The sequence below is a fragment of the Ailuropoda melanoleuca genome, chromosome 13 (assembly GCF_002007445.2).
Source record: "Ailuropoda melanoleuca isolate Jingjing chromosome 13, ASM200744v2, whole genome shotgun sequence".
NCBI lineage: Eukaryota > Metazoa > Chordata > Mammalia > Carnivora > Ursidae > Ailuropoda > Ailuropoda melanoleuca.
Genome location: NC_048230.1, coordinates 48,491,062 through 48,518,653, shown reverse-complemented (window position 1 = coordinate 48,518,653; position 27,592 = coordinate 48,491,062). Strand labels below are relative to the sequence as shown.

At 44.5% G+C, this 27,592-nt stretch overlaps 1 protein-coding gene across 1 annotated transcript in view; it reads left to right on the top strand.

Annotated features, from left to right (window-relative positions):
- PHACTR3 (phosphatase and actin regulator 3) overlaps nucleotides 1-27,592 on the top strand; it is a 228,438-nt gene that overhangs the window by 151,322 nt on the left and 49,524 nt on the right. Inside the window, exons 6-7 of the mRNA XM_034640064.1 lie at nucleotides 815-989; nucleotides 1,719-1,966. Of these exons, the coding sequence (XP_034495955.1) occupies nucleotides 815-989; nucleotides 1,719-1,966 (423 nt within the window). The remainder of the gene's footprint in view (nucleotides 1-814; nucleotides 990-1,718; nucleotides 1,967-27,592) is intronic.

The window sequence follows — 27,592 nt, the reverse complement described above, 5'->3', positions numbered from 1 at the left end:
CAGGTGGACACAGGCCCCACCCAGAGGCGCACAGTCGGGTGAGAAGGGCAGGCCCAATGAATTCATTCATTCCAAGTGGGAGGAAAGGGGTGTCAGGGCTGCCTTGAATCCCATGGCAGGTATGATGGGCTCTGCACAAGGTGGGGGTTCACGGAAGTTCTACCTGAGGAAATGAGATTGGTGCAGACAGAGGAGGGGAAAAGCATTGCAGGCAAAGGGAACAGCCTGTGCAAAGCCTCAGAGTAGAGCATGTGGCTCCCTCAAGGACTGGAAAGATCCTCCTATCCTAGAGCGGAGAGAGCTTGGGGGGGGGTGCTGAGTGGGGCAGCCTACAGGGGCCTGGGCTGGAACCCAGCTGCCGTGTAGGGCACCTTCCTGGAAGCTCCTGCTGGGGAGAGAGAGAGAGGGTTGGAGGAGATGCAGGGAAGCAGGGACTGTGGTGGGTCCAGGCTGAGTGGCCCCTGCAGGGCTGGGGGAGTTGTGCTCGTTTCCACAATAGGCAGTGTGGCTTCAGAAAGCCCAGTTTATAGCAGAGCATCAGGAAGGAGGGTGTTCTGTGCCTGAGACCCCGTGGCGGGGGCCGTGGAGCTCAGCTCCCAGGGTTGGAGGCAGGAGGGTCCGGAGATGGAGCTGGACAGGGGGGAACCCTGTCTCTGACTCTGGGGGCAAGGGTCCTGGCACAGTGTCTGGAACAGGGTGTGAGGGTCCGCTGGCTGGGGGACTGTGCCCTCTGCTCTTGGGCTCCTGCCTTTCTGCAGGGTCCTTCCTCCTTGCTTCCAGAAACTTACATTCTCATTGGTCCCTCACGCTCCAGGCCAGCCTGCGCTCTTCCAAGGCCCTGGCGGAAAGAGTGCTGACCCTCCCCTCCGAGGACAGCTTTCCACGCCCACAGGGTCTCCACATCTCACCACTGTCCACCGGCCACTGCCCCCCAGCCGTGTCATCGAGGAGCTGCACAGGGCGCTGGCCACCAAGCATCGCCAGGACAGGTGAGGTCCTCTCCCTGCTGGTACGGAGACCTGTGTGCCCAAATCCCCATCAGCTTTGTGCTGTGCCCCTGTGTCGTCATGGGGGCCCTCGGACTGGGTTCTGTGCACTGCTGTCACTGTCTTGAAATAGTTAATTTTGGGACAAGATCCCCACATTTTACTTCGCACCAGGCTCTGGTCTCTGTTGCCACATTCTGGGAGAGGACATTCACGGGTGGGAGCCCGGCCACAAAGCCCCTGCCTTTCTACTGGGGAATCCAGGAAGAGAAGTAGCTGTCACGCCGTCCCAGGACTCTGAAGACTTTGGTTTTCTTTAGGCAGGAGGGTAATTAAGCCTGTTCCTGAAGCTTACACTTTTATCTTTGATTCCACGTGTCCATAGACAGAGAAAGAGAAGGGATCATTGGAGGGCAAAGCAGACGGGACGGGACGCACGTAGGGCTTGGCAGAAACACCGCACGGGCGCAGTGCCCTTCCCGGTTCTCGGGGAGTCTGGAGCCGGACCCGCGTGGTGCGGGGTGTGGCCGGCTTCCTCTCGCGCCTCTCTGTGCTGTCAGAGCAGCGCGTTCTCTGCGCCGTCTGGGGGCTCGTCCTGTGCGTTCAGGACGGACGGTGGACGCCGCACACATCGGGGGACCACCTCTGCCGTGTCCTCACAAGCCCCGTGTCGGTTTGGCTGGGTCCTCCGGTGAAGCGGACCGCATCCAACCAAACTGTCTTCTGATTCAGTTTTCAAGGAAGGGACGGTAAAGCGTCCCCGAAGAAGCGGGTGGACGTCCGCCTGTCGAGAACGTCCAGCGTGGAGCGGGGCAAGGAGCGGGAGGAGGCTTGGAGCTTTGACGGGGTCTCGGAGGGCAAGCGGACCGCCGCCAAGGGGTGTGAGGAGAACAAGGAGAACTTGATCGTGAACTCGGAACTCAAGGACGACCTGCTGGTGTATCAGGACGAAGAGGCGCTGAACGACTCCGTCATCTCTGGTGAGGAGAGGCCGGAGCCCCGCGCGGGGTCGCGGGGCCACGGGAGGGACGGGGCCAGGGGCCTGCCCCGGGGCTGGAGGGGAGACGCGCCCGTGCGGATCAGCAGGGGCGCCTGCAGACAGGCCCGGGGCAGGCGCTCGGCTCGGAGGTGCTGAGTGAGCCCGTTTCATTTCGGTAACTGCATGCGCATTTTCGTGTGCTTTTGAAAACACGTAAAAGGCTCTGTGAGTAACTTTGAGAGCGTCGCTGCTTCGGAAGACATGGCAGAAAGTCGTGCAGGTGGTACTCGGAGGTCCAGGGTTTGGAAAACAGCAAAAATTGCCGCCAGGAAAGCGAAATGAGGCGGAAGGGGAGGGGGAGAGGGACAGAGTCCAGCGGCCATCCCCGTCCGGGTGCACGCGTGCTGGCGCCTGCTTGTGGGGGAACGCACGTCCCCAAGGCCATCAGAAGCCCAGCTCCGGGTTTGTCCTCACGGCGTGCTCCGGAGGTCAGACTGACTGCTCCGTCGTACCTCGAGGACGCAGGCTCAGGGAGGTAGGGCATCGCAGCCACCCCCATGGTGAAGGGAGAGGAGGTACAGGCCAGGCCAAGGGAGCACGGGGAGCGTGCAGGCGGTGCTGAGGGCTCGCTGCTTGCCGGAGCCTCGGTCTCATGCTGACTGTCACCACCTGGGGCAGAGCTCTGGGTGGAGACACCAGGGACCCAGCCCAGCAAGTTGCTTCTTCCCTGGGTGTCGGGTGGCAAACGGGGAAGGGGCTGACGTTGACCTTAGTCCCGGCTTGTCCTGAAGGGACGCGGGCATCGGGCACCATGACCAGGTGGACAGAGTCCAGGGTTATACAGCAGCTCTGGCTGTCACCCTTCCTGTCCCCTTGCATACTTCCGAGCCTTTTCCACCTTGGCCAGCGAAGCCTTCCTGGGAGCAGGTGCCGTAACGTGTGAGGGGTACCAGCATTCTGTGCGCTGGGGGGAAGAGACTGACTTTGATCACCAAACCAGAAACTTGGAGCCAGCCCCTGGCCGAGGGGCTCTGGACGTGTCAGAGGAGCCTACAGCCTGTGGACTTTCCCAAGCTTACCCGGCCCCAGAACTCTCTTCCTTGAACACCCCTCAGCCTCTGAGGGATGGGGTCATGCGGGAGATCTCTGCGAACAGCTGATGTAAGCGAGGCTCGTGCAGGTGCCCAGTCAGCCCCAGGGCCACTGGGGGCTGGGGATTCTCTGCGGGCAGGGCTGCCCTGTGCCTTGGAAAGTGTCTTGGAAAGTGTTTAGCGGCACGTCTGGCCTCTACCCCCTGGACCATGCTCCCTCCAGCTCTAGGGGCGGATCCCATCTGCCTCTTCGGCTGCTGGTGTTTCCAGACACTCCTGGGTTTGGCAGCTGCTTCCCCTAATCTCTGTCTCTCTGTTCACATCCCTCTCTCCTCTTCTCCCTGGGCCTTCTCCCTTTCTCCCATCCAGGTACTAACCAGGCCCGATTCTGCTTAGCTACCAAGATCAGATGAGAGAGAGCATGTTCAGGGTGGTATGGCTGTAGGCATGCCCTCTCCTTTTCTTATAGGGATGCTAGTCATTGGATTTAGGGCCCATCTGGGGAATCGTGGCTGTCTTTTTTCTCCCTGTAATGTCTTTGTCTGGTTTTGGTGTTAGGGTAGTGCTGGCCTCTGAATGAGTTAGCTTCCTATCCTCAGCTTCTGTCCTCTACAAGACATTGCAGAGAATTGGTATAATTTCCTTAAAATTTCAGTAGAATTCACCAGTGAACCTATCTTGGCCTCGTGCTTTCTGTTTGGAAGGTTATTAATTATTGAGTCCATTTCTTTAATGGATATAGGCCTATTCAGATCATCTGTTTATTCTTGTGATTTGGGGCACATTGTGTCTTTCAAGGAATTGGTCTGTTTCCTCCAGGTCATGCAATTTGTGGGAATGGAGCTGTTCATGGTATTTCTTTATTGTTTTAATGTCCATGGGATCTATAGTGATGTCCCTTCTTCCATTTCTGATATTAGTAATTTGTGTCCTCTATCTTTTTTTCTTAGTTATCCTGAATGGAGGCTAATCAATTTTATTGATCTTTTCAAAGAACCAGTTTTTGGTTTCATTTATTTTTTTCCCTCCATTGATTTGCTGTTTCAAATATCACTGATTTCTGCTCTAATTCTTACTTCTCTCCTTTTGCTTACTCTGGATTTAATTTCTTCTTTTTCTAGTTTCCTAACGTGGACATTTAGATTACTGATTTTAGATCTTTCTTCTTTTCTAATCCATGCATTCAGTGCTATAAATTTTCCTCCCAGCTCTGCCTTTACCACATCCCACAAATTTTGAGAAGTTGCATTTTCATTTTCATTTAGTTCAAAATACTTTAAAATTTCTGTTGAGATTTCTTCTTTGACTCATGTGTTGTTTAGAAGTGTGTTATTTAACCTCCATGTATATTGGGATTTTCCAGTTGCCATTCTGTTGCTGATTACTGGTTTAATTGTGTTGTGGTCTGACAGCAGACATTCTATGATTTGTATTCTTTTAAATTTGTGGGGGTGTGTTTTATGGCCCAGAATGTGGTGTATCTTGGTGAGTGTTCCATGTGACCTTGAGAACAATGCGTGTTCTGCTCTGCTGGATGAAGTCGTCTGTGGGTGTCAGTTACACCCAGTTGGTTGGCGGTGCTGTGGGGTTCAACTGAGTCCTTACTGATTTTCCATTCCCGGATCTGCCCACTTCTGAGAGAGGGGTGCTGGAGTCTCAACTATNCACCCAAGTTGGAGACCCACCAATGATATGTGTGAAATAGCATTTTGAAAAGAGCAAAACGTTCTAGAAATTTGAGATAGGAAGCGCTTTTTTTTCTTTTTTTAACCATTTTATTTATTTGACAGAGAGAGAGACAGCCAGCGAGAGAGGGAACACAAGCAGGGGGAGTGGGAGAGGAAGAAGCAGGCTCACAGGAGAGGAGCCTGATGTGGGGCTCAATCCCACAACGCCGGGACCACGCCCTGAGCCGAAGGCAGACGCCCAACGACTGCGCCACCCAGGAGCCCCTGCGGCTCTGTTTCTGTCAAATAGTTTGATATATTGTTATTAGGTGCGTACTTGTTATGCATTCTTTGAGGATTGGCCACTTGTCATACGGAATGTCCTTCCTTATCCCTGACAACCTTCCTTGTTTTGAAATCTCCTTCTGTAACATCAATGTAGGTACTCCTGTTTTCTTTTGATTAGTGTTAACATGGTATATTTCTTTCCATCCATTTACTCTTAATCTCTATGTGTCTTTATATCTAAAGTACTTTCTTTAGACAACAGAGAGTTGAGCCTAATTTTTTTAATAATATTTTTTATTATGTTATGTTAGTCACCATACAGCACATCCCTAGTTTTTGATGTAAAGTTCCATGATTCATTACTTGCGTATAACACCCAGTGCACCATGCAATACGTGCCCTCCTTACTACCCATCACCAGCCTATCCCATTCCCCCACCCCCCTCCCCTCTGAAGCCCTCAGTTTGTTTCCCAGAGTCCATAGTCTCTCGTGGTTCATTCCCCCTTCTGTTTACCCCCTCTTCATTCTTCCCTTCCTTCTCCTACCGATCTTCCTTCTTATGTTCCATAAATGCGTGAAACCATATGATAATTGTCTTTCTCTGCTTGACTTATTTCACTTAGCATTATCTCCTCCAGTCCCATCCATGTTACAGCAAATGTTGAGAAATCGTTCTTTTTGATGGCTGAGTAATATTCCATGGTATATATGGGCCACATCTGCTTAATCCAGTCATCTGTTGAAGGGCATCTCGGCTCCTTCCACAATTTAGCTATTGTGGACAATGCTGCTATGAATATTGGGGTGCATATGGCCCTTCTCTTCATTACGTCTGTATCTTTGGGGTAAACACCCAGTAGTGCAATGGCTGGGTCATAGGGTAGCTCAATTTTTAACTTTTTGAGGGCCCTCCACACTGTTTTCCAGAGTGGATGCACCAACTTGCATTCCCACCAACAATGTAGGAGGGATCCCCTTTCTCCACATCCTCTCCAGCAATTGTTGTTTCCTGCCTTGTCAATTTTTGCCATTCTAACTGGTGTAAGGTGGTATCTCAATGTGGTTGGTCNAATGGCTGGGTCATAGGGTAGTTCAATTTTTAACTTTTTAAGGGACCTCCACACTGTTTTCCAGAGTGGCTGTACCAACTTGCATTCCCACCAACAATGTAGGAGGGATCCCCTTTCTCCACATCCTCTCCAACAATTGTTGTTTCTTGCCTTGTCTATCTTTGCCATTCTAACTGGCGTAAGGTGGTATCTCAGTGTGGTCTTGATTTGAATTTCCCTGATGGCTAATGATTCTGAACATTTTTTCATGTGTCTGTTAGCCATTTGTATGTCTTCATTGGAAAAGTGTCTGTTCATATCTTCTGCCCATTTTATGATTTGTTTATTTGTTTCTCGTGTATTGAGTTTGAGAAGTTCTTTGTAGATCTTGGATACCAGTCTTTTATCTGTAGTATCATTTGCAAATATCTTCTCCCATTCCGTGGGCTGCCTCTTAGTTTTTTTGACTGTTTCCTTGGCTGTGGAGAAGATTTTTATCTTGATAAAGTCCCACAAGTTCATTTTTTCTTTTGTTTCTCTTGCCTTTGGAGATGTGTCATGAAAAAAGTTGCTGTGGCCGATGTCAGAGAGGTTGCTGCCTATGTTCTCCTCTAGGATTTTGATGGATTCCTGTCTCACATCGAGGTCTTTCATCCATTTGGAGTTTATCTTTGTGTATGGTGTGAGAGAGTGGTCAAGTTTCATTCTTTTGCATGTAGCTGTCCAATGTTCCCAACATCATTTATTGAAGCCTAATTTTGTGATCCACTCTGATAATCCCTGGCTTTTAATTGGTACATTTACACCACGGACATTCAGTGACTTATGATCTTGTTGGATGGATATCTACCATATTTGTTACTGTTTTCTGTTTATTACCCTTTTTCTTCTTCTGTTCTACCATTTGTGCTTTTATTTTTTCATTTTAATTCCAATATAGTTAATATACAGTATATATTAGCTTCAGGTGTACGATATAGTGATTCAGCACTTCCTCCCATCACTGAGCGCTCATCACAGGTGCACTCCTTAATCTCCATCACCCATTTCACCCACATCCCCATCCACCCCCCCTCTGGTAACCATGCATTTGTTCTTTATAGTTAAGAGTCTGTTTCTTGCTTTGTCTCTTTTTTTTCCCTTTATTTATTTTGTTTCATAAGTTCCATATATGAGTGATTTACTTCACTTAGCGTTGTACCCCCAGCTCCATCCATGTTGTTGCAGATGGTAAGATTCATTCTTTTTTACGGCTGAATAATGTTCATTGTATATATACACCCCTTCTTATTCATCTACCAGGGGACACTTGGGCTGCTTCCATAATTTTGTTATTTTAAATAACGTTGCAGTAAACATAAGGAGGCATATATCCTTTCAAATACAGAATTTTTGTATTCTTTGGGTAAATAGTAGTGTGATTACTGGATTTTATGGTAGTTCTATTTTTAATTTTTTGAGGGCCTTCCATGCTGTCTTCCGGAGTGGCTGCCCCAGTTTGCATTCCCACCAACAGTGCACGAGGGTTCCTTTTTCTCCGCATCCTCACCAACGATTGTTTATTTTTTAGTTTTTACGTTAGCCATTCTGACAGGCATGAGGTGCTATCCCCTCATGGTTCTGATCTGCGTTCCCTGATGATGAGCCGTGTTGAGCATCTTTTCATGTGTCTGTTGGCCCGCTCTTTGTCTTTTTTTGAAAAATGTCTGTTCGTGTCATCTGCCTATTTTTTAATTGGATTGCTTTTTTGGTTTTGGATTGTGTAAGTGTATATCTTAGATACTAATATTTTATAAGATATGTCATTTGCACATGTCTTCTATTCTGTATGTTGTCCTTTAATTTTGTTGGTTGTTTCCTTTGCTGTGCAGAAGCTTTTTACTTTGATGTAGTCCCAATAGTTTATTTTTGCTTTTGTTTCCCCTGCCTTGGGAGACCTATCTAGAAAAATGTTGGTATGGCCAATGTCAGAGAAATTACTGCCTGTGTCCTCTTCTAGGATTTTTATGCTTTTAGGTCTTACAATTAGGTCCCGAATCCATTTTGAGTTTATTTTTGTGTGTGGTGTAAGGAAGTGGTCCAGTTTCATTCTTTTGCATGTAGCTGTCCAGTTTTCCCAACACCATGTGTTGAAAAGACTTTTTCCCATTGCATATTCTTGCGTCCTCTGTCAAAGACCATATGATTGTGGGCTTATTTCTGGGTTTTCTTTTCCGTTTCCATTGATTTGTGTGTCTCTTTCTGTGCCAGTACTGTACTGTTGTGAATACTGCCTCGTTGTAATATATCTTGAAATCTGGAATTATCATGCCTCCATCTTCCTTTTCCTTTTTCAAGATTGCTTTGTCTACTTGGGGTCTTTTGTGGTTCCATACAAACTTTAAGACAGTTCTAGTTCTGTGAAAAATGATGTTGGTATTTTGATAGGGATTGCATTAAGTCTGTTGGCTGCTTTGGGTAGTATGGATATTTTAACATTATTTTTTTCTTGCAATCTATGAGCATGGAATGTCTTTTTATTTGTTTTTGTCATCTTCAGTTTCTTTTTTTCTGTTATGTTCGGTTAGCCAACATACAGTACATCATTAGTTTTTGATGCAGTGTTCAACGATTCATTAGTTGTGTATAACACCCAGCGCTCATCACGACATGTGCCCTCCTTAATACCAGTCACCACCCGCTACCCCATCCCCTGCCCCCTCCCTTCTGTAACCCTCAGTTTGTTTCCCAGAGTCCAGAGTCTCTCATGGTTTGTCTCCCTCTCTGATTCTTCTTATTCAGTTTTCCCTCCCTTCCCCTATGGTCCTCCGCACTATTCCTTATGTTCCACATATGAGTGAAACCATATGATGATTGTCTCTCTCTGCTTGACTTATTTCATTTAGCATAATCTCCTCCAACTCCATCCATTTTGACGCAAATGGCAGATATTCATCCTTTCTGATGGCTGAGTAATAGTCCATTGTATATATGGACCACAGCTTCTTTATCCATTCGTCTGTTGAAGGGTCTCTCGGCTCCTTCCACAGTTTGGCTATTGTGGACATTGCTGCTATGAACATTAGCGTGCATGTGCCCCTTCTTTTCACTACATCTGTGTTTTGGTGTAAATATCTAGTAGTGTAATTGCTGGGCCGTAGGGTAGCTCTATTTTTAATATCTTGAGGAACCTCCACACTGTTTTCCAAAGTGGCTACACCAGTTTGCACTCACCAACAGTGTAAGAGGGTTCCCCTTTCTCCACATCCTTGCCAACATTTGTTGTTTTCTGTCTTGTTAATTTTTGCCATTCTAACTGGTGTAAGGTATCTCATTGTGGTTTTGATTTGTATTACCCTGATGGCTAGTGATATTGAACATTTCCTCATGTGTCTGCTGACCATTCGTATGTCTTCTTTGGAGAAGTGTCTGTTCATATTTTCTGCCCATTTTTGACTAGATTATTTGTTTTTTGGGTGTTGAGTTTGAGAGGTTCTTAATAGATCTTGGATACCAACCCTTTATCTGTAATGTCATTTGCGAATATCTTCTCCCATTCTGTAGGTTACCTCTTAGTTTTGTTGACCATTTCCTTTGCTGTGCAGAAGCTTTTTATCTTGATGAAGTCCCAAAAGTTCATTTTTGCTTTTGTTTCCCTTGTCTTTAGGGATGTGTCTTGAAAGAAGTTGTTGTGGCTGATTTTAAGTTTTTGGAGTACAGTGCTTTCACCTCCTTGGTTAATTTTATTCCTATGTATTTTATTATCTTTGGTGCTATTGTAAATGGTATTCTTAATTTCTCTTTCTGCTGCATCATTATTAGGGTATAGAATTGCAACAGATTTCTGTACATTGGTTTTTGTATTCTGTGACCTTAATGAATTCATATATCAGTTCTAGTAGTTTTTTTATAGAGTCTCTAGGGTTTTCTCTATAAAGTACCATGTAATCTGCAAATAGTGAAAGCTTTACTTCTTCCTTACCAATTTGGATGCCTTTTATTTCTTTTTGTTGTCTGGTTGCTGTGACCAGGACTTCCAGTACTATGTTGAATAAAGTGGTCAGAGTGGACATCCCTGTCTTCTTCCTGACCTTAGGGGAAAACCTGTCATTTTCTCCTGAGTATGATGTTCATCGTGGGTTTTTCATACAAGGTCTTTATTATGTTGAGGTATGTTCCCTCTAAACTTTGTTGAGTTTTTTTTTAAGATGTATTTATTTATTCATTTATTTGAGAGAGAGCACGTGAGTAGGGAGAGGAGCAGAGGGAGAGGGACAAGCAGAGTCTGTGCTGAGTGTGGAGCCCAATGTCGGGGCCTGATCTCACGATCCTGAGATCATGACCTGAGCCAAAATCAAGCATCAGAAGCTTAACTGACTAAGCTACCCAGGTGCCCCTGTTGAGGGTTGCTTTTTTTTTTTTTTTTTTTTTAATCATGAATGGATGTGTACTTTTTCAAATGGTGAATGATTTTTTTAATGTGTTGTTGGATTCGGTTAGCTAATATTTCGTCGAGGTTTTAGCATCTGTGTTCATCAGTGATATTGGCCTGTAGTTCTCTATTTGTAAGTGTCTTTAGCTGGTTTTGGTATCAGGGTAATGCTGGTCTCCTAGGGAGAATTTGGAAGCTTTCCTCCACTTCTATTTTCTGGAGTAGTTTGAGAAAAATGGGTATTAACTCTTTTTTAAATGTATGGTAGAATTCACCTATGAAACCATCTGGTTCTGAACTTTTATTTGTTAGGAGTCTTTTGATTAATGATTCAATTTCTTTGCTGGTAATCTGTTAAAATTTTCTATTTCTTATTCAATTTTCATAGGTTATATATTTCTAGGAATTTATCCATTTTTTCTAAGCTGTCCAGTTTGTTGGCATATAATTTTTCATAATATTCTTTTATGGTCCTTTGTATTTCTGTGTTATCAGTTATCACTCTTTCATTTGTGATTTTGAGTCCTTTTTATTTTATTTATTTATTTTTTTTTGAGTCTGGCTAGAGGTTTACCAATTTTGTCGATCTTTTCAAAGAACCAGCTCCTGGTTTCATTGATCAGTTCCATTCTTTTTTTTTTCATTTCTATACTATTTATTTCTGCTCTAATCTTTATTATTTCCTTCTACTGGTTTTGGGTTTCATTATTTTTTTTCTCACTCACTTATGCGTAAGGTTAGATTGTTGAGATTTTTCTTCTTGAGGTACACCTGCAGCTTTGCTGCATCCCAAAGATTTTGGATTGTTTTGTTTTCATTGTCATTTGTTTCCGTGTCCTTTTTAATTTCTTCTTTTATTTCCTATTGACCCAGTCATTGTTTAGTATCATGTTCTTTAACCTTCATATGTTTGAGCTCTTTCCAGACTTTCTTTTCTGGTTGACTTCTAGTTTCATAGCATTGTGGTCAGAAAAGATGCGTGGTATACTTTATCTTTCTGAGTTCGTTGCGATTTGTTTTGTGGTCCCAATATGTGATCTGTTCTGGAGAATGTTCCATGTGCACTTGAAAAGAATGTGTTTTCTGCTGTTTTAGCATAGAATGTTCTGACTATATCTGTTAAATCCATCTGGTCCAGTGTGTCATTCAAAGTCATTGTTTCCTTGTTGATTTTCCATTCAGATGATCTGTCTGTTGATGTAAGTGGGGTGTTAAAGTCCCCTATTATTATCCTATTACCAATTAGTTCCTTTATGTTTGTTGTTGGCTGTTTTATGTATTGGGGTGCTCCCATGTCGAGTGCATAAATATTTACAATTGTCCTATCTTCTCTTTGGATTGTCCCTTTTATGATTATAAAGAGTTTTTCTTCATCTCTTGTTACAGTCTTTGTTTTAAAGTCTATTTTGTCTGATAAAAGTATTGCTACCACAGCTTTCTTTTCACATCCATTTGCATGATACATGTTTCTCCATCCCTTCACTTTCAATCTGCAGATGTCTTTAGGTCTGAAATGAGTTTCTTGTGGGCAGCATATAGATGGATTTTTTTTAATCCATTCTGTCACTCTATGTCTTTTGATTGGAGTATTTAGTCCACTTACATTCAATGTAATTGATAGTATGTATTTATTTCCATTTTGTTACTTGTTTAATGGGTGTTTTTATAGTTCCTCTCTCTTCCTTTCTTTTCTTGCTCTCTCTTCTTGCTCTCTTTTCTCATGATTATTTGGCTTTCTTTAGTGATATACTTGGATTCATTTCTCTTCACTGTTTGCATATCTATTGCTTGTTTTTGATTTGTGGTTACCATTAAGTTTGTATGTAACCTCTTCTGCATACAGAAGAGTATACTAAGTTGATGGTCACTTAACTTTGAATCCATTCTTTTTTTTTTTAATTTTTTTTATTATATTATGTTAGTCACCATACAGTACATCCCTGGTTTCTGATGTAAAGTTCGATGATTCATTAATTGCGTATAACACCCAGTGCACCATGCAATACGTGCCCTCCTTACTACCCATCAGCAGTCTATCCCATTCCCCCACCCCCTCCCCTCTGAAGCCCTCTGTTTGTTTCTCATAGTCCATAGTCTCTCATGCTTCATTATGCCTTCTGATTACCCCCCCCATTCTTTATCCCTTTCTTCCCCTACCGATCTTCCTAGTTCTTATGTTCCATAGATGAGAGAAATCATATGATAATTGTCTTTCTCTGCTTGACTTATTTCACTTAGCATTATCTCCTCCAGTGCCGTCCATGTTGCAGCAAATGTTGAGAATTCGTTCTTTCTGATAGCTGAGTAATATTCCATTGTATATATGGACCACAGCTTCTTAATCCAGTCATCTGTTGAAGGGCATCTCGGCTCCTTCCATGATTTGGCTATTGTGGACAATGCAGCTATGAACATTGGGGTGCATATGGCCCTTCTCTTTACTACGTCTGTATCTTTGGGGTAAACACCCAGTAGTGCAATGGCTGGGTCATAGGGTAGTTCAATTTTTAACTTTTTAAGGGACCTCCACACTGTTTTCCAGAGTGGCTGTACCAACTTGCATTCCCACCAACAATGTAGGAGGGATCCCCTTTCTCCACATCCTCTCCAGCAATTGTTGTTTAGTGCCTTGCCAATTTTTGCCATTCTAACTGGCGTAAAGTGGTATCTTAGTGTAGTTTTGATTTGAATTTCCCTGATGGCTAATGATTTTGAACATTTTTTCATGTGTCTGTTAGCCATTTGTATGTCTTCANTTGAACATTTTTTCATGTGTCTGTTAAAAACAGATTTCTTAGACTATTTTACCTAGATGATCATGTTTGTGAGTAAAGAAAATTTGTCTTCTTCTTTTTCAATATATATGCCTTTATTTCTTTTTTCTTGTCCCATTGCACTAGCTAGACCCTCTAGTAGAATGGTGGATTATGAGTATTGGGATTGGACATACAATCTCATTCCTTTTCTGTGGGAGAAAACTGTCAATTTTTCACCAGTAAGTATAGTGTTGTAGTTTTGTTGTTGTTTTTGTTTTGTTTTATGGATTCCCTTTCTCAGATTGGGGAAGTTTACTGAGTGATGAATAGATGTTAGACTTTGTCAATGGCTTTTTTTTCATCTCTTGAAATAAGCATATAGTTTGTTGGTGGTGTTAGTCTGTTTTAAGTTTGTGTTCATGGTCATGAGGGATACTGGACTGCAAGTATTTTTTTTTTCTTGTAAATTTTGTCTAGGTTTCATAGTAATGACCAAAACCAAGGCCTCATGAAATACGTTGGAATGATTTTCCATCCTCTTCATTTTCTGGAGGAATTTGTGTAAACTATTATGCATTCCTTAAATGTTTGATAGAGTTCACCAGTGAAGCCATCTGGCTCTGGATATTTCTTTGTTGGTAGGTTTTATAATCATAAGCTAATTTTTAAAAAATAGATGTCATGCTATTGGCATTATCTAACTCTTCCTAAGTAAGTTTTGATGGTTTGCATCTTTCAAGGAGTTTGTCATATCATCTAAGTTGTTGAATATCTTGTTATAAAGTTGTTCATAATATTCTCTTACTAACCTTTTAAAATCTGAAGCATTTGTAGTGAGGTCTACTCTTTCACCCCTGATAAAAGTAACTTGTGTATTTTCTTCCTTTTTTTTTTTTTTAAAGATAATTTATTTATTTATTTGACAGAGACAGACAGCCAGCGAGAGAGGGAACACATGCAGGAGGAGTGGGAGAGGAAGAAACAGGCTCCTAGGAGAGAAGCCTGATGTGGGTCTCGATCCCAGAACGCTGGGATCACTCTCTGAGCTGAAGGCAGACACTTAACGACTGTGCCACCCAGGCGCCCCAAATTTGTGTATTTTCTGTCGTCTTCCTGGTTGGGTTAGCTAGAGCTGTTGTTTTCTGAAAAACTGACTTTTCAAACAACTAACAGTTTTCCTGTTTTCCACTTTGTAGTTCTCTGTTCTTATCTTTATCATTTCATTTCTTCATCAGTTTGGGTTTAATATAATTTTCTTTCCCTAGTTTCTTAGGTTTAAAACTTGAATAAATGACTTGATTTCTTTTTTCTTCTTTATTTTTTTTAAGAAAAAATTTTCATCTTTTTTAAATGATTTTTTATTATATTATGTTAGTCACCATACAGTACATCCCCGGATTCCCATGTAAAGTTCGATGCTCCATTAGTTGCGTATAACACCCAGTGCACCATGCAATACGTGCCCTCCTTACCACCCATCACCGGCCTATCCCATTCCCCCACCCCCCTCCCCTCTGAAGTCCTCAGTTTGTTTCTCATAGTCCATAGTCTCTCATGTTTCATTCCCCCTTCTGATTACCCCCCTTTTCTTTATCCCTTTCTTCCCCTACCGATCATCCTAGTTCTTATGTTCCATAGATGAGAGAAATCATATGATAATTGTCTTTCTCTGCTTGACTTATTTCACTTAGCATTATCTCCTCCAGTGCCGTCCATGTTGCAGCAAATGTTGAGAATTCGTTCTTTCTGATAGCTGAGTAATATTCCATTGTATATATGGACCACAGCTTCTTAATCCAGTCATCTGTTGAAGGGCATCTCGGCTCCTTCCATGATTTGGCTATTGTGGACAATGCAGCTATGAACATTGGGGTGCATATGGCCCTTCTCTTTACTACGTCTGTATCTTTGGGGTAAACACCCAGTAGTGCAATGGCTGGGTCATAGGGTAGTTCAATTTTTAACTTTTTAAGGGACCTCCACACTGTTTTCCAGAGTGGCTGTACCAACTTGCATTCCCACCAACAATGTAGGAGGGATCCCCTTTCTCCACATCCTCTCCAACAATTGTTGTTTCTTGCCTTGTCTATCTTTGCCATTCTAACTGGCGTAAGGTGGTATCTCAGTGTGGTTTTGATTTGAATTTCCCTGATGGCTAATGATTTTGAACATTTTTTCATGTGTCTGTTAGCCATTTGTATGTCTTCATTGGAAAAGTGTCTGTTCATATCTTCTGCCCATTTTATGATTTGTTTATTTGTTTCTCGTGTATTGAGTTTGAGAAGTTCTTTGTAGATCTTGGATACCAGTCCTTTATCTGTGGTGTCCTTTGCAAATATATTCTCCCATTCCGTGGGCTGTCTCTTAGTTTTTTTGACTGTTTCCTTGGCTGTGCAGAAGCTCTTTATCCTGATAAAGTCCCATAAGTTCATTTTATCTTTTATTTCTCTTGCCTTTGGAGATGTGTCGTGAAAAAGGTTGCTCTGGCCGATGTCATAGAAGTTGTTGCCTATGTTCTCCTCTAGAATTTTGATGGATTCCTGTCTCACATTGAGGTCTTTCATCCATTTGGAGTTTATTTTTGTGTATGGTGTGAGAGAGTGGTCAAGTTTCATTCTTTTGCATGTAGCTGTCCAATTTTCCCAGCACCATTTATTGAAGAGACTGTCTTTTTTCCACCGGATGTTTTTTCCTGCTTTATCAAAGATTAGTTGCCCAAAGAGCCGAGGGTCCATTTCTGGGTTCTCTATTCTGTTCCATTGGTCGATGTGTCTGTTTTTGTGCCAGTACCATGCTGTCTTTGTGATCACAGCTTTGTAGTACAGCTCGAAATCCGGCATTGTGATGCCCCCAGCTTTGTTTTTCCTTTTCAACAGTTCCTTGGAGATTCGGGGCCTTTTCTGGTTCCATACAAATTTAAGGACTATTTGTTCCAGTTCTTTGAAAAATGTCCTCGGTATTTTGATCGGGATAGCATTGAAAGTGTAGATTGCTCTGGGTAGTATGGACATTTTAACTATGTTAATTCTTCCAATCCATGAGCATGGAATATTTTTCCATCTTTTTATGTCTTCCTCAATATCTTTCAAAAGTGATCTATAGTTTCTAGCATATAGGTCCTTTACGTCTCTGGTTAAGTTAATTCCAAGGTAACGCATGGTTTTTGGTGTTATTGTAAATGGGATGGATTCCCTAATTTCTCTTTCTTCAGTCTCGTTATTCGTGTATAGAAATGCAACTGATTTCTGGGCATTGATTTTGTATCCTGCCACCTTACTGAATTGTTCTATAACTTCTAATAGTTTGGGAGTGGATTCCTTTGGGTTTTCCATATAGAGTATCATGTCATCTGCAAAGAGAGACAGTTTGACTTCTTCTTTGCCGATTTGGATACCTTTGATCCCTTTTTGTCTTCTGATTGCTGTTGCAAGGACTTCTAGTACTATGTTGAATAATAGTGGCGAGAGTGGGCATCCTTGTCGTGTTCCTGATCTTAAGGGAAAGGCTTCCAGCTTTTCCCCATTGAGAATAATGCTTGCAGTAGGCTTTTCATAGATGGCTTTTATGAGATTGAGAAATGTACCCTCTATTCCTACACTCTGAAGGGTTTTAATCAGGAAAGGATGCTGTATTTTGTCAAATGCTTTTTCTGCATCAATTGAGAGGATCATATGGTTCTTGAGTCTTTTCTTGTTGATATGATGTATCACATTGATTGATTTGCGAGTGTTGAACCATGCTTGCATCCCAGGTATGAATCCCACTTGGTCATGATGGATAATCCTTTTAATGTACTGTTGGATTCTATTAGCAAGGATCTTGTTGAGGATTTTGGCATCCATATTCATTAGAGAAATCGGTCTGTAATTCTCCTTTTTGAGGGGGTCTTTGCCTGGTTTGGGGATCAAGGTAATATTAGCCTCATAGAATGAGTTTGGTAGCTTTCCTTCTGTTTCTATTTTTTGAAATAGCTTTAGGAGAATAGGTATTATTTCTTCTTTGAATGTTTGGTAGAATTCCCCAGGAAAACCGTCTGGGCCTGGAGTTTTATTATTTGGAAGGTTGTTTATCACTGACTCAATTTCTTCATAGTTAATTGGCCTATTTAAGAAATCTATTTCTTCCTGTTTCAGTCTTGGTAGTTTATAGGTTTCCAGGAAGGCCTCCATCTCTTCCAGATTGTTTAGTTTTTTGGCATATAGCTGTTGATAAAAGTTTCTAATAATCCTTGCAATTTCAATGGTGCTGGTCGTGACCTCTCCCTTTTCAGTCATAATTTTAATAATCTCAGTCCTTTCTCTTTGTTTTTGGACAAGTTTTGCCAGTGGTCTATCAATTTTATGGATTCTCTCAAAGAACCAGCTTCTAGTCCTGTTGATCTGCTCTACTGTGGTTCTGGTCTCTAATTCATTGATTTCTGCTCTAATCTTGGTCAACTCCTTCCTTGTCAGTGGGTTAGGCCTGTCCCTCTGTTGCTGTTCCAGTTTCTTGAGGTGAGAATATAGAAACTGCATTTTAGATTTTTCTATTCTTTTGAGTGAGGCTTGGATGGCTATGTATTTCCCCCTTAGGACTGCCTTTGCAGTATCCCATAGGTTTTGGACCGTTGTGTATTCATTCTCGTTGGTCTCCATAAATTGTTTAATTTGTTTTTTGATTTCCTGGTTTATCGAGTCATTCTTGAGCAGGATGGTTCTTAGCCTCCAAGTGTTTGAGTTTCTTCCAGGTTTTTCCTTGTGGTTGAGTTCCAATTTCAGAGCGTTGTGGTCTGAGAATATGCAGGGGATAATTTCAATCTTTTGGTATTGGCTGAGACCTGTTTTGTGTCCCAGAGCATGATCTATTCTTGAGAATGTTCCATGGGCATTTGAATAGAATGAGTATTCTTTGGTTCTGGGGTGTAGTGTTCTATATATATCTATGAGGTCCAACTCGTCGAGTATGGCATTCAAAGCCTTTGATTCTTTGCTTAGTTTTTGCCAGGGTGTTCTGTCTATTTCTGATAGTGGGGTGTTGAGGTCCCCTACTATTACTGTGTTCTTATCTATATGTCTCTTTATTTTGGTTAAGAGTTGGCTTGTGTATCTTGCTGCTCCCCTGTTGGGGGCATATATATTAATAATTGTCATATCCACTTGTTGAATACTTCCTTTAAGAATAATATAGTGCCCTTCTGTATCTCTCTCTATGGCCTCTAGTTTAAAATCCAGTCTATCTGATATGAGAATTGCTACTCCAGCTTTCTTTTGAGGTCCATTTGCGTGGAAGATGGTACTCCATCCCCTTACTCTAAGTCTGAATGCATCTTTGGGTTCAAAATGAGTCTCTTGTAGACAGCAAATGGATGGGTCATGTCTTTTTATCCAATCTGCAACCCTGTGGCGTTTTATGGGAGAGTTTAAGCCATTTAGATTGATAGAGATTATTGACAGATATGATTTTAATGATGCCATTTCTCTTTAAAGTCTTTGTATCGGTTGTGACTTGCTGCTCTGTATCACTCTTGGGGCCTTTTTACCTTTATAGAGCCCCCCTTAATATCTCCTGTAGGGCTGGTTTCGTGGTTACGAAATTGGTTAATGATTGGCGATTTTGGAACGTCTTTATTTCTCCATCAATTCTGAATGACAGCTTTGCTGGATAAAGGATCCTTGGCTGCATGTTTTTCTCTGAAAGAGCTTTAAAAATGCCCCCCCCCCAACCCTTTCTCTCATTCCAGGTCTGTGTAGACAGGTCTGACGTAATTCTGATAACTTTGCCTTGGTACATGAGAAATTTCTTTGCCCTGGCCGCTTTCAATACTGTGAATCCCTTGTCTCGTTTTTACTGCTTATTTGCTTCCTTCTTTACTTTCAGTCTTTCCTTTCTACTCAAAGAGTCCCCTTTAACATTTCCTGTAGGTCTGGTTTAGCAGTCACAAATTCCTTTAACCTTTGTTTGTCTGGGAAACTCTATCTCTCCTTCTTCTGAATGATAGCCTTGCTTGGATATTCTTGGCTGCAGATTTTTCCCTTTCAGCATTTTGAATATAGCATGCCATCTTCTTCTGGCCTGCAAAGTTTCTACTGAAAAATCAGCTGTTAGCCTTATGGGGTTCCCCCCTTGTATGTAACTGTCTTCTTTCCTCTTGCTGTTTTAAAATTCTCTGTCATTACTTTTTGTCATTTTAATTACAGTGTGTCTTGGTGTGGTCCTCCTTGGGTTGATTTTGTTGGGGGATCTTTGTGCCTCCTGGATCTGGATGTTGTTTCCTTCCCTAGATTATGGACGTTTTCAGTTATTATTTCTTCAAATAAATTTTCTGCCCACTTTTCTCTCTCTTCTTAGGGATCTCTATAACACAAATGTTACTGTGTTTGATAGTGTCACTGAGTTCCCTGATTCTATTCTCGTTTTGCATAATTTTTTCTCTCACCTGCCCAGCTTGATTACTTTTTGTTACTCTGTCTTCCAGGCTGCTGACCTGTTCGTCTGCCTCCCTTCGCCTGCTATTTATTTCATCTAGTATCTTTTTAATTTCATTTATTGTGCTCATCTCTGATTGGTTCTTTTTTTTTTTTTTTAAATCTCTTTGTTAAGGGTCTCAATGAGATCCTCCACTCCTTTCTCAAGTTCAGGGAGTGTCTGTATGATCATTACTTTAAATTCTCTATCCAGGGATATTACTTATATCCATTTCACTTAGGTCTCTTGTTGTGATTTTGTCCTGTTTTTTCATTTGGGACATATTCCTCTGTCCTCATTTTGTCTCTCTTTCTCTGTGTTACAAAAGTCTGCTCCGTCTAGTGCTCTTGAACATAGTGGCCTTATGAAGAAGTTCTCTAGTGCCCTGCAGTGCAGTGTCCCCTGCTCATAGGAACCTGATACTTCAGGGGTGTCCCCTATGTGTGTTGCATGCACCCTACTGTTGTGGCTGAGCCACTTTTTCCTTCAGACCAGTCATCTGCAGTGACTCTCTTGGCTTGCTGTGGGCAGTGTTTGGTGCCTATGTTGTTAGTGGGCCAACCTGGGGTCTCCTTGGGCTTGAGCTGAGTCAAACCAGGCATTTGCCAGAGATGCAGTAGCACCAAACTGCAAGACACTCTCCTTATGTCATCCCCTGAGATGCTCTTTTTGGTGGGCAGGGCCTGGAGTCAGACCAGATGTCTGCCCCAGTCCACTGTTGGGGGTCTTTAGTGTGTGACTGGTGTGAGTGGTTACCTATCCCTCTTCCTGGGGCAGGAGTCTATTTGGAATGGTGCTGGCCCCTGTCAGGACTGCCTGCACACTGCCAGGCTTGCGGCACTGTTTTGGATGGGTTCTGGCCAAGAGCATATGGAAGGGTGAGGATCCACAAAGCAAGCAGGGTGAGATGCAGTGCTAGCAAGGTTTGCATTGATCTTCTGGAGGAAGGGACCTGCAGCACTGGGACTGAGGCAGGCTTGTCTGGAGGGGGTGAATCCACTGAAGCATGGCTGGGACAGGCATGGGTAAGCAAGTTAGGAAGTGAGTATCGGTGCTGTGCTGGTTCCCACAGCTGACAGTGTGTTTATGCTGCAGGGCAGGGAAGGGAGATGGCTTCTGCCTGCTACTTTGCTCCTGGGGGAGTCTCCCTGCAACGTCTGTCCCTCTAGAACATGCTCTGAGATGAGTAAATAACACTCCCTCTGGTATGCCCTGGGAGTTTTTCAGACTGCTGCTTCTGTGCCATATCTCCATGGACTGTTTGTTGTGCTGTCACTTTAAGGGCTGGGACTCTGTTTTCTCTTGCCTGGTGATTTTTAAAATTCCAGGTTTTAAGACCCACTTGTTGTAAGAACTCAAGAAATTCAACCCTCTGGTTTTCAAAGCCAGATGTTATGGGGAAATCACCTTCCCTGTGCAGGCTCCCTGGAGTGATAGTCTTTTTCTCTTCCTGCTCTGGGCCTTCTCTACATTTAGTGGGGGAGTTTGGTCTGCCAGTCTTTGGATTTTCTGGGTTCTTTACATTGATGTGAATGTTCTCTAGTTGTATCCATGAATGAGGTGAGCTTAGGGCCCTTCTACTCTGCCATCGTCCCAGCAATCCCTACCTTTTGTGGTTTTAATTCATAATTTTATGTAATTTCATTTTTTCTCCTTTCTTTACATATAAGTTATACTTTTTTTCGTGGTTCTCCTTGAGTTTATGTATTTTATATAATTTACATATAATCCAAGTCCACTTTTAAATAACACTAGACCACTTCACAGGTAGCATGAGTACCTTATAGTAACAAGATCATCCTGATTCCTTCTTCTGGCCTTTGCTTCATTGCTGTCCCTCCTTTCACTTACATAAAAACATATATATACACATAAGGTATATACATAAGCATGAAAATACAGTACGTATGATATATACATCAATATGTGTAATTGGATACATTGTTGCTATTATTTTGAATCAACTGTTAACTTTTAGATAAGAAAAATAAGAGTTTTTCAGTCACCTTTACCTATTTCCTCATTGCTCCCTTTTTTAGGCAGATCCAAGTTTCTGTTCTACACTGTTTTCCTTCCCTAAAAAACTTCTTGTAACAACTCACGCAAGACAGGTCTAGTGGCAAAAAATCCCCTTAAGTTTTGTTTGTCTTAATAAGTCTTTGCTTCTCCTTCACTTTTGAAGGATGATTTCTCACTTTCTATAAAATTCTAGGTTGGTGGGGTTTTTTTTATCGAAACACTTTAAATATTTCATTTCGCTCTTCTCTTGCTTGCATGGTTTCTGAGGAGAACCTGGATAGAAATCTTTTCATTTTTCTGTAGATGTTTTTTCTTCTGGCTTCCTACAGAATGTTTTTTCTTTATTTTTGATTTTATGTGGTTTGAAGATGTTATGCCAAAGCATAGTTTTGTTTTGATTTTCTTTTTGGCATATACCCTGCTTGATGTTCTCTGGGATTCCTGGATCTGTGGTTTGGTGTCTGACATTAATTTGAAGAAATTCTTGGACATTTTTATTTCAAAGATTTCTTCTGTTCTTTCCTCTTTCCTGTTCTGGTATTCCTATTATGTGAATGCTACGTCTTTTGTAATTGTCAGTCAATCCTTGATATTCTGTTTTGTTTTAGGTTCTTTTTCTCTGCTTTTTGGTTTTTAAAGTTTCTGTTGAGATGTCCTCAAGCTCAGAGATTCTTTCCTTAACTGTGTCTATTCTAATAAGCCCATCAAAGGCATTCTTCATTTCTGTTACAGTTTTTTATCTCTAGTATTCTTTGTGGTTCTTTCATAGAATTTCTGTCTCTCTGCTACCATTGCTCGCCTGGTCTCGCGTGCTGCCTACTTTATCCATTAGTGCCCTTAGTGTGTTGATTAGGGTTGTTTTAAATTCCTGATGATTCCAACATCCCTTCCACACCTGGTTTTGCTGTTCTGTCTCTCCAGATTGTGATTTTGCCTTTTGGTATGCCTTGTAATATATTCCTTACAGCTGGACTTGACGCCCCAGGGAAAAGGAGCTGCTGTAAACAGGGCTTTGGTAACTCAGAGGGGAGGTGTGGGGAGGGGGCGTGTTCTGTAGCCCGTGACCAGGTCTCACTGTCCGTGAGCCCTGCCTCTGGACCATGAAACTTGCAAGTATCTCTTGGTTTTATTTTCCACCTCAGGTGGGACTGGATGGCTCTCATGGGCTGGAGCCGGGTGTCTCCCTTCTTCCGGGTCACTTAGCTCTGATGATACCCCAGCAGGTCAGGCTCTGGTAAACTGGTTTCCCCAGAGGGAGACCTTGTTAAGGAGAACAGAGTGTCCTGGGTTATTTCAGGTCCCTCCCTGTCCTTTCCTCTGCTGGAAGGAAACAGAAGGGGATTCTTTTTCTGACATTCACTGTGAGAACCTAGTCGGGCTCCTGGTGGTCAAACTCACAGTACTGTGGGGACCCCTGTCACTGGGTCTGTAGGTTTTAACTCTCAGACTTGTTCGTCTCAGCCTTCGGCAGGTGCTAAGTTACCATTCAGGTTTTCCTGTGCCCGGCGCTGGTTCCCCTGGAGGCTTCTGCCCGCGAGTCTCTGCTCTGGGCTGCCGTGCCTCTGTTCACCTGTCTGTCTCCGTTCTTCGGGGGCAGTGGTTGGCCCTGTGTCCTTCTCTTTTGGATCTAAGAGGAGGTGGCAATTTTGAGTCTGTTCAGCCTTTTGCTTGGTGTTAGAACAGGGTAGTGACTTCCAGGTTCCTTATATGCCGACCTGGAAAACAAATTTTGCTCACTCAGATGTGAATTGTACAAGGAACAGTTTTTATGCTGTTGCCACCCCAAGATTCAAGCTTAAAATCTGTTGAGAAGTTTGTTTTTCCTCTTTTCTCCTATCCTGAACTCAGGGACCACATCTGTCTAATTTGTTTGCTGTCCCTGAACCGGCCCAGTGGGGGGCACCTAGCAGGTGCCAGGAGATAGCTCGATGAGGAGGAGGGGGAGGGGCAGCAAGGGTAGCTCAGCTCGATTGGGGGGGAGGGGCAGCAAGGGACGGGGGCCTCACAGGAAGCAGGGCTGCTGGAGAAGTTGCCAGTGTGGGAGAACACCTGTCCCAAGAGATAGCTGGATGAGGGGGAGGGGGAGGGGCAGCAAGGGACAGGGGCCTCACAGCAAGCAGGGCTGCAGGAGAAGGCGTTGCCAGTGTGGGAGAACACCTGTCCCAGCACCTTCTCAGCAAGCTGAGTCACTTGTCCCTTCGTGCAGACCGTTTCCACCCCGGGTGTTCACCACAGTGCACCTGCAGAGCTGGGACCTGCAGGTGTGTCTTGGCCATGTTCAATGTTGTGATGGAGCAGGCGCCCCTCTCCCCCACCATGGGGTGTCCTCGTCTGTTCAGGCTCTGTGACAAGATACCATAGACTCCGTGGCTTAAACAACAGACGTTCGTTTCTCACAGTTCTGAGGCTGGCAAGGCCAAGGTCAAGGTGCCAGCAGATGTAGGGCCTAGTGAGGGCCCACTTCCTGGTGAGCAGGTGGCCATTTTCATGCTGTGACCTCACATAGTGGAGGGACAGAGGCAGAGCAAGCAGTCTTGTGTCTGTTTAAGAAGGGCTCGCATCCCATCACGGGCTCCATCCTCATGACCGAAGCACCTCCTAGCACCATCCTAGATACTCAGTCTGGAGCACCAGGAATATCGTGGCTGAGGGCTGACTGTGCGTTCAGATGTGCCTTCCTCTCCGGGTTCGCTGTGTGCTCAGAGAGGCTTTTGTCGGGATTGCAATCTCTCTACCTGTCAGGATGGATCCCTTCTAGCTCTCTGACCTTGGATGACTCCCTTAGCCTCTCTGTGCCTCAGATACACCATCTGTAAAATGGGAGTGATAAGGGGGTTATCCTGATGGTTGAAAGGGACTGTTCACCCAGCGGAGCCCTGACTCCTGTGCCCCAAGTGGGTTTGCAGTAATAACCATCATTGTCGCCATCATTGACGAGTGGGCAAGAACAAGGGAAAATCTGAGTGTCACCATGCCCGGGATCTGAATGAGTTTCGCCTCCAATTTTGTCAATATTCTGTAGTTGATTTGTTCCTTGTTCCCTCAGCCCCTTTGTTACTTTAACCAGAGTGTCAGTGTCCCTGCAGCCAAACAGGCATATCCTCCGTTGGGAAGCGTAATCCATACGTTTGTGTCCTTGAACATGACTTTAGGATGGAACAAGGACAAGAGAATCGACAAGTGCTAGTTGCCTTCTTTGGCAGGACAGACTGAGGGACCCTTTGCACTGGGGAGGAGCGCCCCGAGAAGGCCTCGGTGGCACCTGCTGTGAAACACCTGTCCCTGACCAGGAGGGAGGACTCGCAGGTCATAGCTTCCCTGTCTGCAACTCGTGGTGACAGTTGGGCCTCCCTGGTCAGGTTGCCAGGGGACTGACGAGCCATCACCTGTGACCAGCCACCGGGCTCATGTGGTATGTCACCTGTGCCCTCCTTGCTCCCCTTCATGTGAAAACAAGGCGTGTCTGTCAGAGCCCCCAGATCCTTGTAGCAGCAGGCATCCTGGCTTCCCTTACGTGCAGTCCCTGACACCTGCCAGTTACCTCCGAGGCACCAGGCCTGCCCTGAACATGGTGGCAGTGGACCGGGCCTCTGGGGAGACCTTGGGGGGATCCACAGCCCCCTGGCTTTTGCTTGGGGTGTAACCGGTAAGTTGGGGGGAATAACGTGTCCACTCTGCCCTGATGGTACTTGCAGGGCTATTGCGTGTTGCCCCATCTGCAAACCCCACTGGTGTGTCTGGCTATGTCCTGCAAAGGGGCTGATATGTTGCTGACTGCATCCATCGGCGGTGAGCACTTATCCGATGGTCTGTGAGGACAGGAACAGCAGCCCAGGGGAACAGTTCGCGGCTGTGCTCAGCACTGGCTCATGACAGTGATTGGTGAGGCGTGGTGACCCCAAACGCTGTTCCATTGGGACAGTCAAGGTCACAAGAGAAGCCCGAGGTGGCAGAGGGTGACTGTGCAGCCTGGGTACCGTGTGCTGAGACCCAGGGAGTGAAGCCCGCGTTCGCGTGCCCTTCGGGGTCTCCGCAGACGGCTGTGACCTCCGTAGAGAGCTGTTGGAATTGTCCGTGCCCATGCTCTCTCTTCCAGCCACTTTGCTTCCAGGAATTTCTCCGCCAGTATCCTAGCACTCATGCATACTGGTTTATATGCACGAGGGTTTCTCCGGCTTGGTACTTGTCACATTTGGGGCCAGGGGCTTCCCTGCCGTGGGTAGGGGTGCCCCGGCCTTCACACCTGTGGTGCCAGGAGCAGCCCACCCCCATCATGACATCCAAAGATGCCTGCAGCATTGCCAAACATCCCCGGAGGGGGGCGGCCGTCTTTGGTGGAGAAGAGCTGGTGTCTCTGGATGTTCACGTGTAATAATTGTGGCAGCAAAGTTGGAAACGCTCTGAGTGGGCATCAGTCAGGCACCAATTAAACAAGTTTTATCCCGTGTCTGCAGTGGACACAGGCATCCGACAGAATGTTCCGGCTCGAGCGTGTGTTGCATCCAAGGTGTAGTGGGAGGGGACAGAAAGAACTTGAAAATGTTTAACTATGTGAAATAAAGTCACAACCATATTCTATATCATAAGGAAGGAAGAATAAATGAGAAAGACATTTTCTTACCCAGTGTCATCAGGACCAACCCATTATGTTTTAGTCAAAACAGCTGATGAAAGTCAGAAATAGAACGTTGGTGTCTACGTGTATTCAACCTCTTCGGGGTAAAGCAGGAGTGCCGAAGGTCCGAGCACACACGAGGGCATGCTTCTTTGTCCCGGGCTGGGGCCTCCGTGGGGTTCTTCTAGCTGGATCCCCCGGCCCCTGCCGGAAACATGCCTACTGTGTGTCTTTCGTGGCATCCAGCTCAGGTTCTAGAAGACGGAGTGGGGCCTGAGCGCTTCTCAAAGCGAGGTGGGTGTTCACTCCTTCCCCATGGTTGTTTCTTTCCGATTCTATTTAGGGGAGAAAGAGTAAAATCTACGGTACCGTACTTATTATCTTAGCTTTGTAACAAGCACAAAGTAACGTCCTCTCCAGGGGTGTTGGAGTGCTTATGGTTTCTCCTTGATGCTTACTAGCGTGTTTTAGAGATGGACGTGTACTTGGTACTCGTTGCAAAGCCAAGGATAACAAGAACTAGTGTAGTTTTTACTGTTTCTTTCTTTCCAAATCTACTTAGGAAACAATCAGCTGTTTGCACTCATACAGGGCTAATGCGGAGGGAAGTGCCTGCGTGTGAGGGCAGAGCCTCCTCCAGGAGGTCCACCAGAGTTGCAGGTGGTCCTAGAGAGGGCGGGGGACTGAGGGCGGGCGTGGCCACCTGGCTGAGCGCAGATGGGGTGAGAGCATCGCACACAGGCCACACAGAGAGGGCGTGTGTGTGTGTGTCTCTCTCTGTCTGTCCGTCTATGCAAGAGACTGAGGGAGAATTCTGTGCGCATCTGGATCATTGCCCCTGGGCATGGGACACCACGTCTGGTCAGTCTGTTCCCCATTTCAGGCAATGCTGTGAATGCATCTCTAGGAGAAAGTCCTGGAAGTAAATGCCAGGCTGATATGTATGTGCCTTTTGCACGTTGACCCTCGGTGGGGAAAGCACCGGGGGGCTGTGCTGACATCCCCTCCCCAGGCAGAGCAGGAAGCACCCGTTTCCCGCAGCGCCTTCATCTGTTCCTGGGAATGGGAGGGGGAGGAAGCCTCCGCACCGGCCAGGACAGAGGGATTGCAGGTGGTTTAAGACAGTTGTTAAAATTTCCACCTGTCTCTGCTGCTTGGCCTTTCAGAACAAGCCTGTCTTTTCTCATTCAATGCGAATCGACCAAGGCCAGTTTAGGGAAGGCACTGTCCTGCCTGGAGGACTCAGCGCTACACGGAGCAGGTGATAGGAGCTGGACAGCACCAGG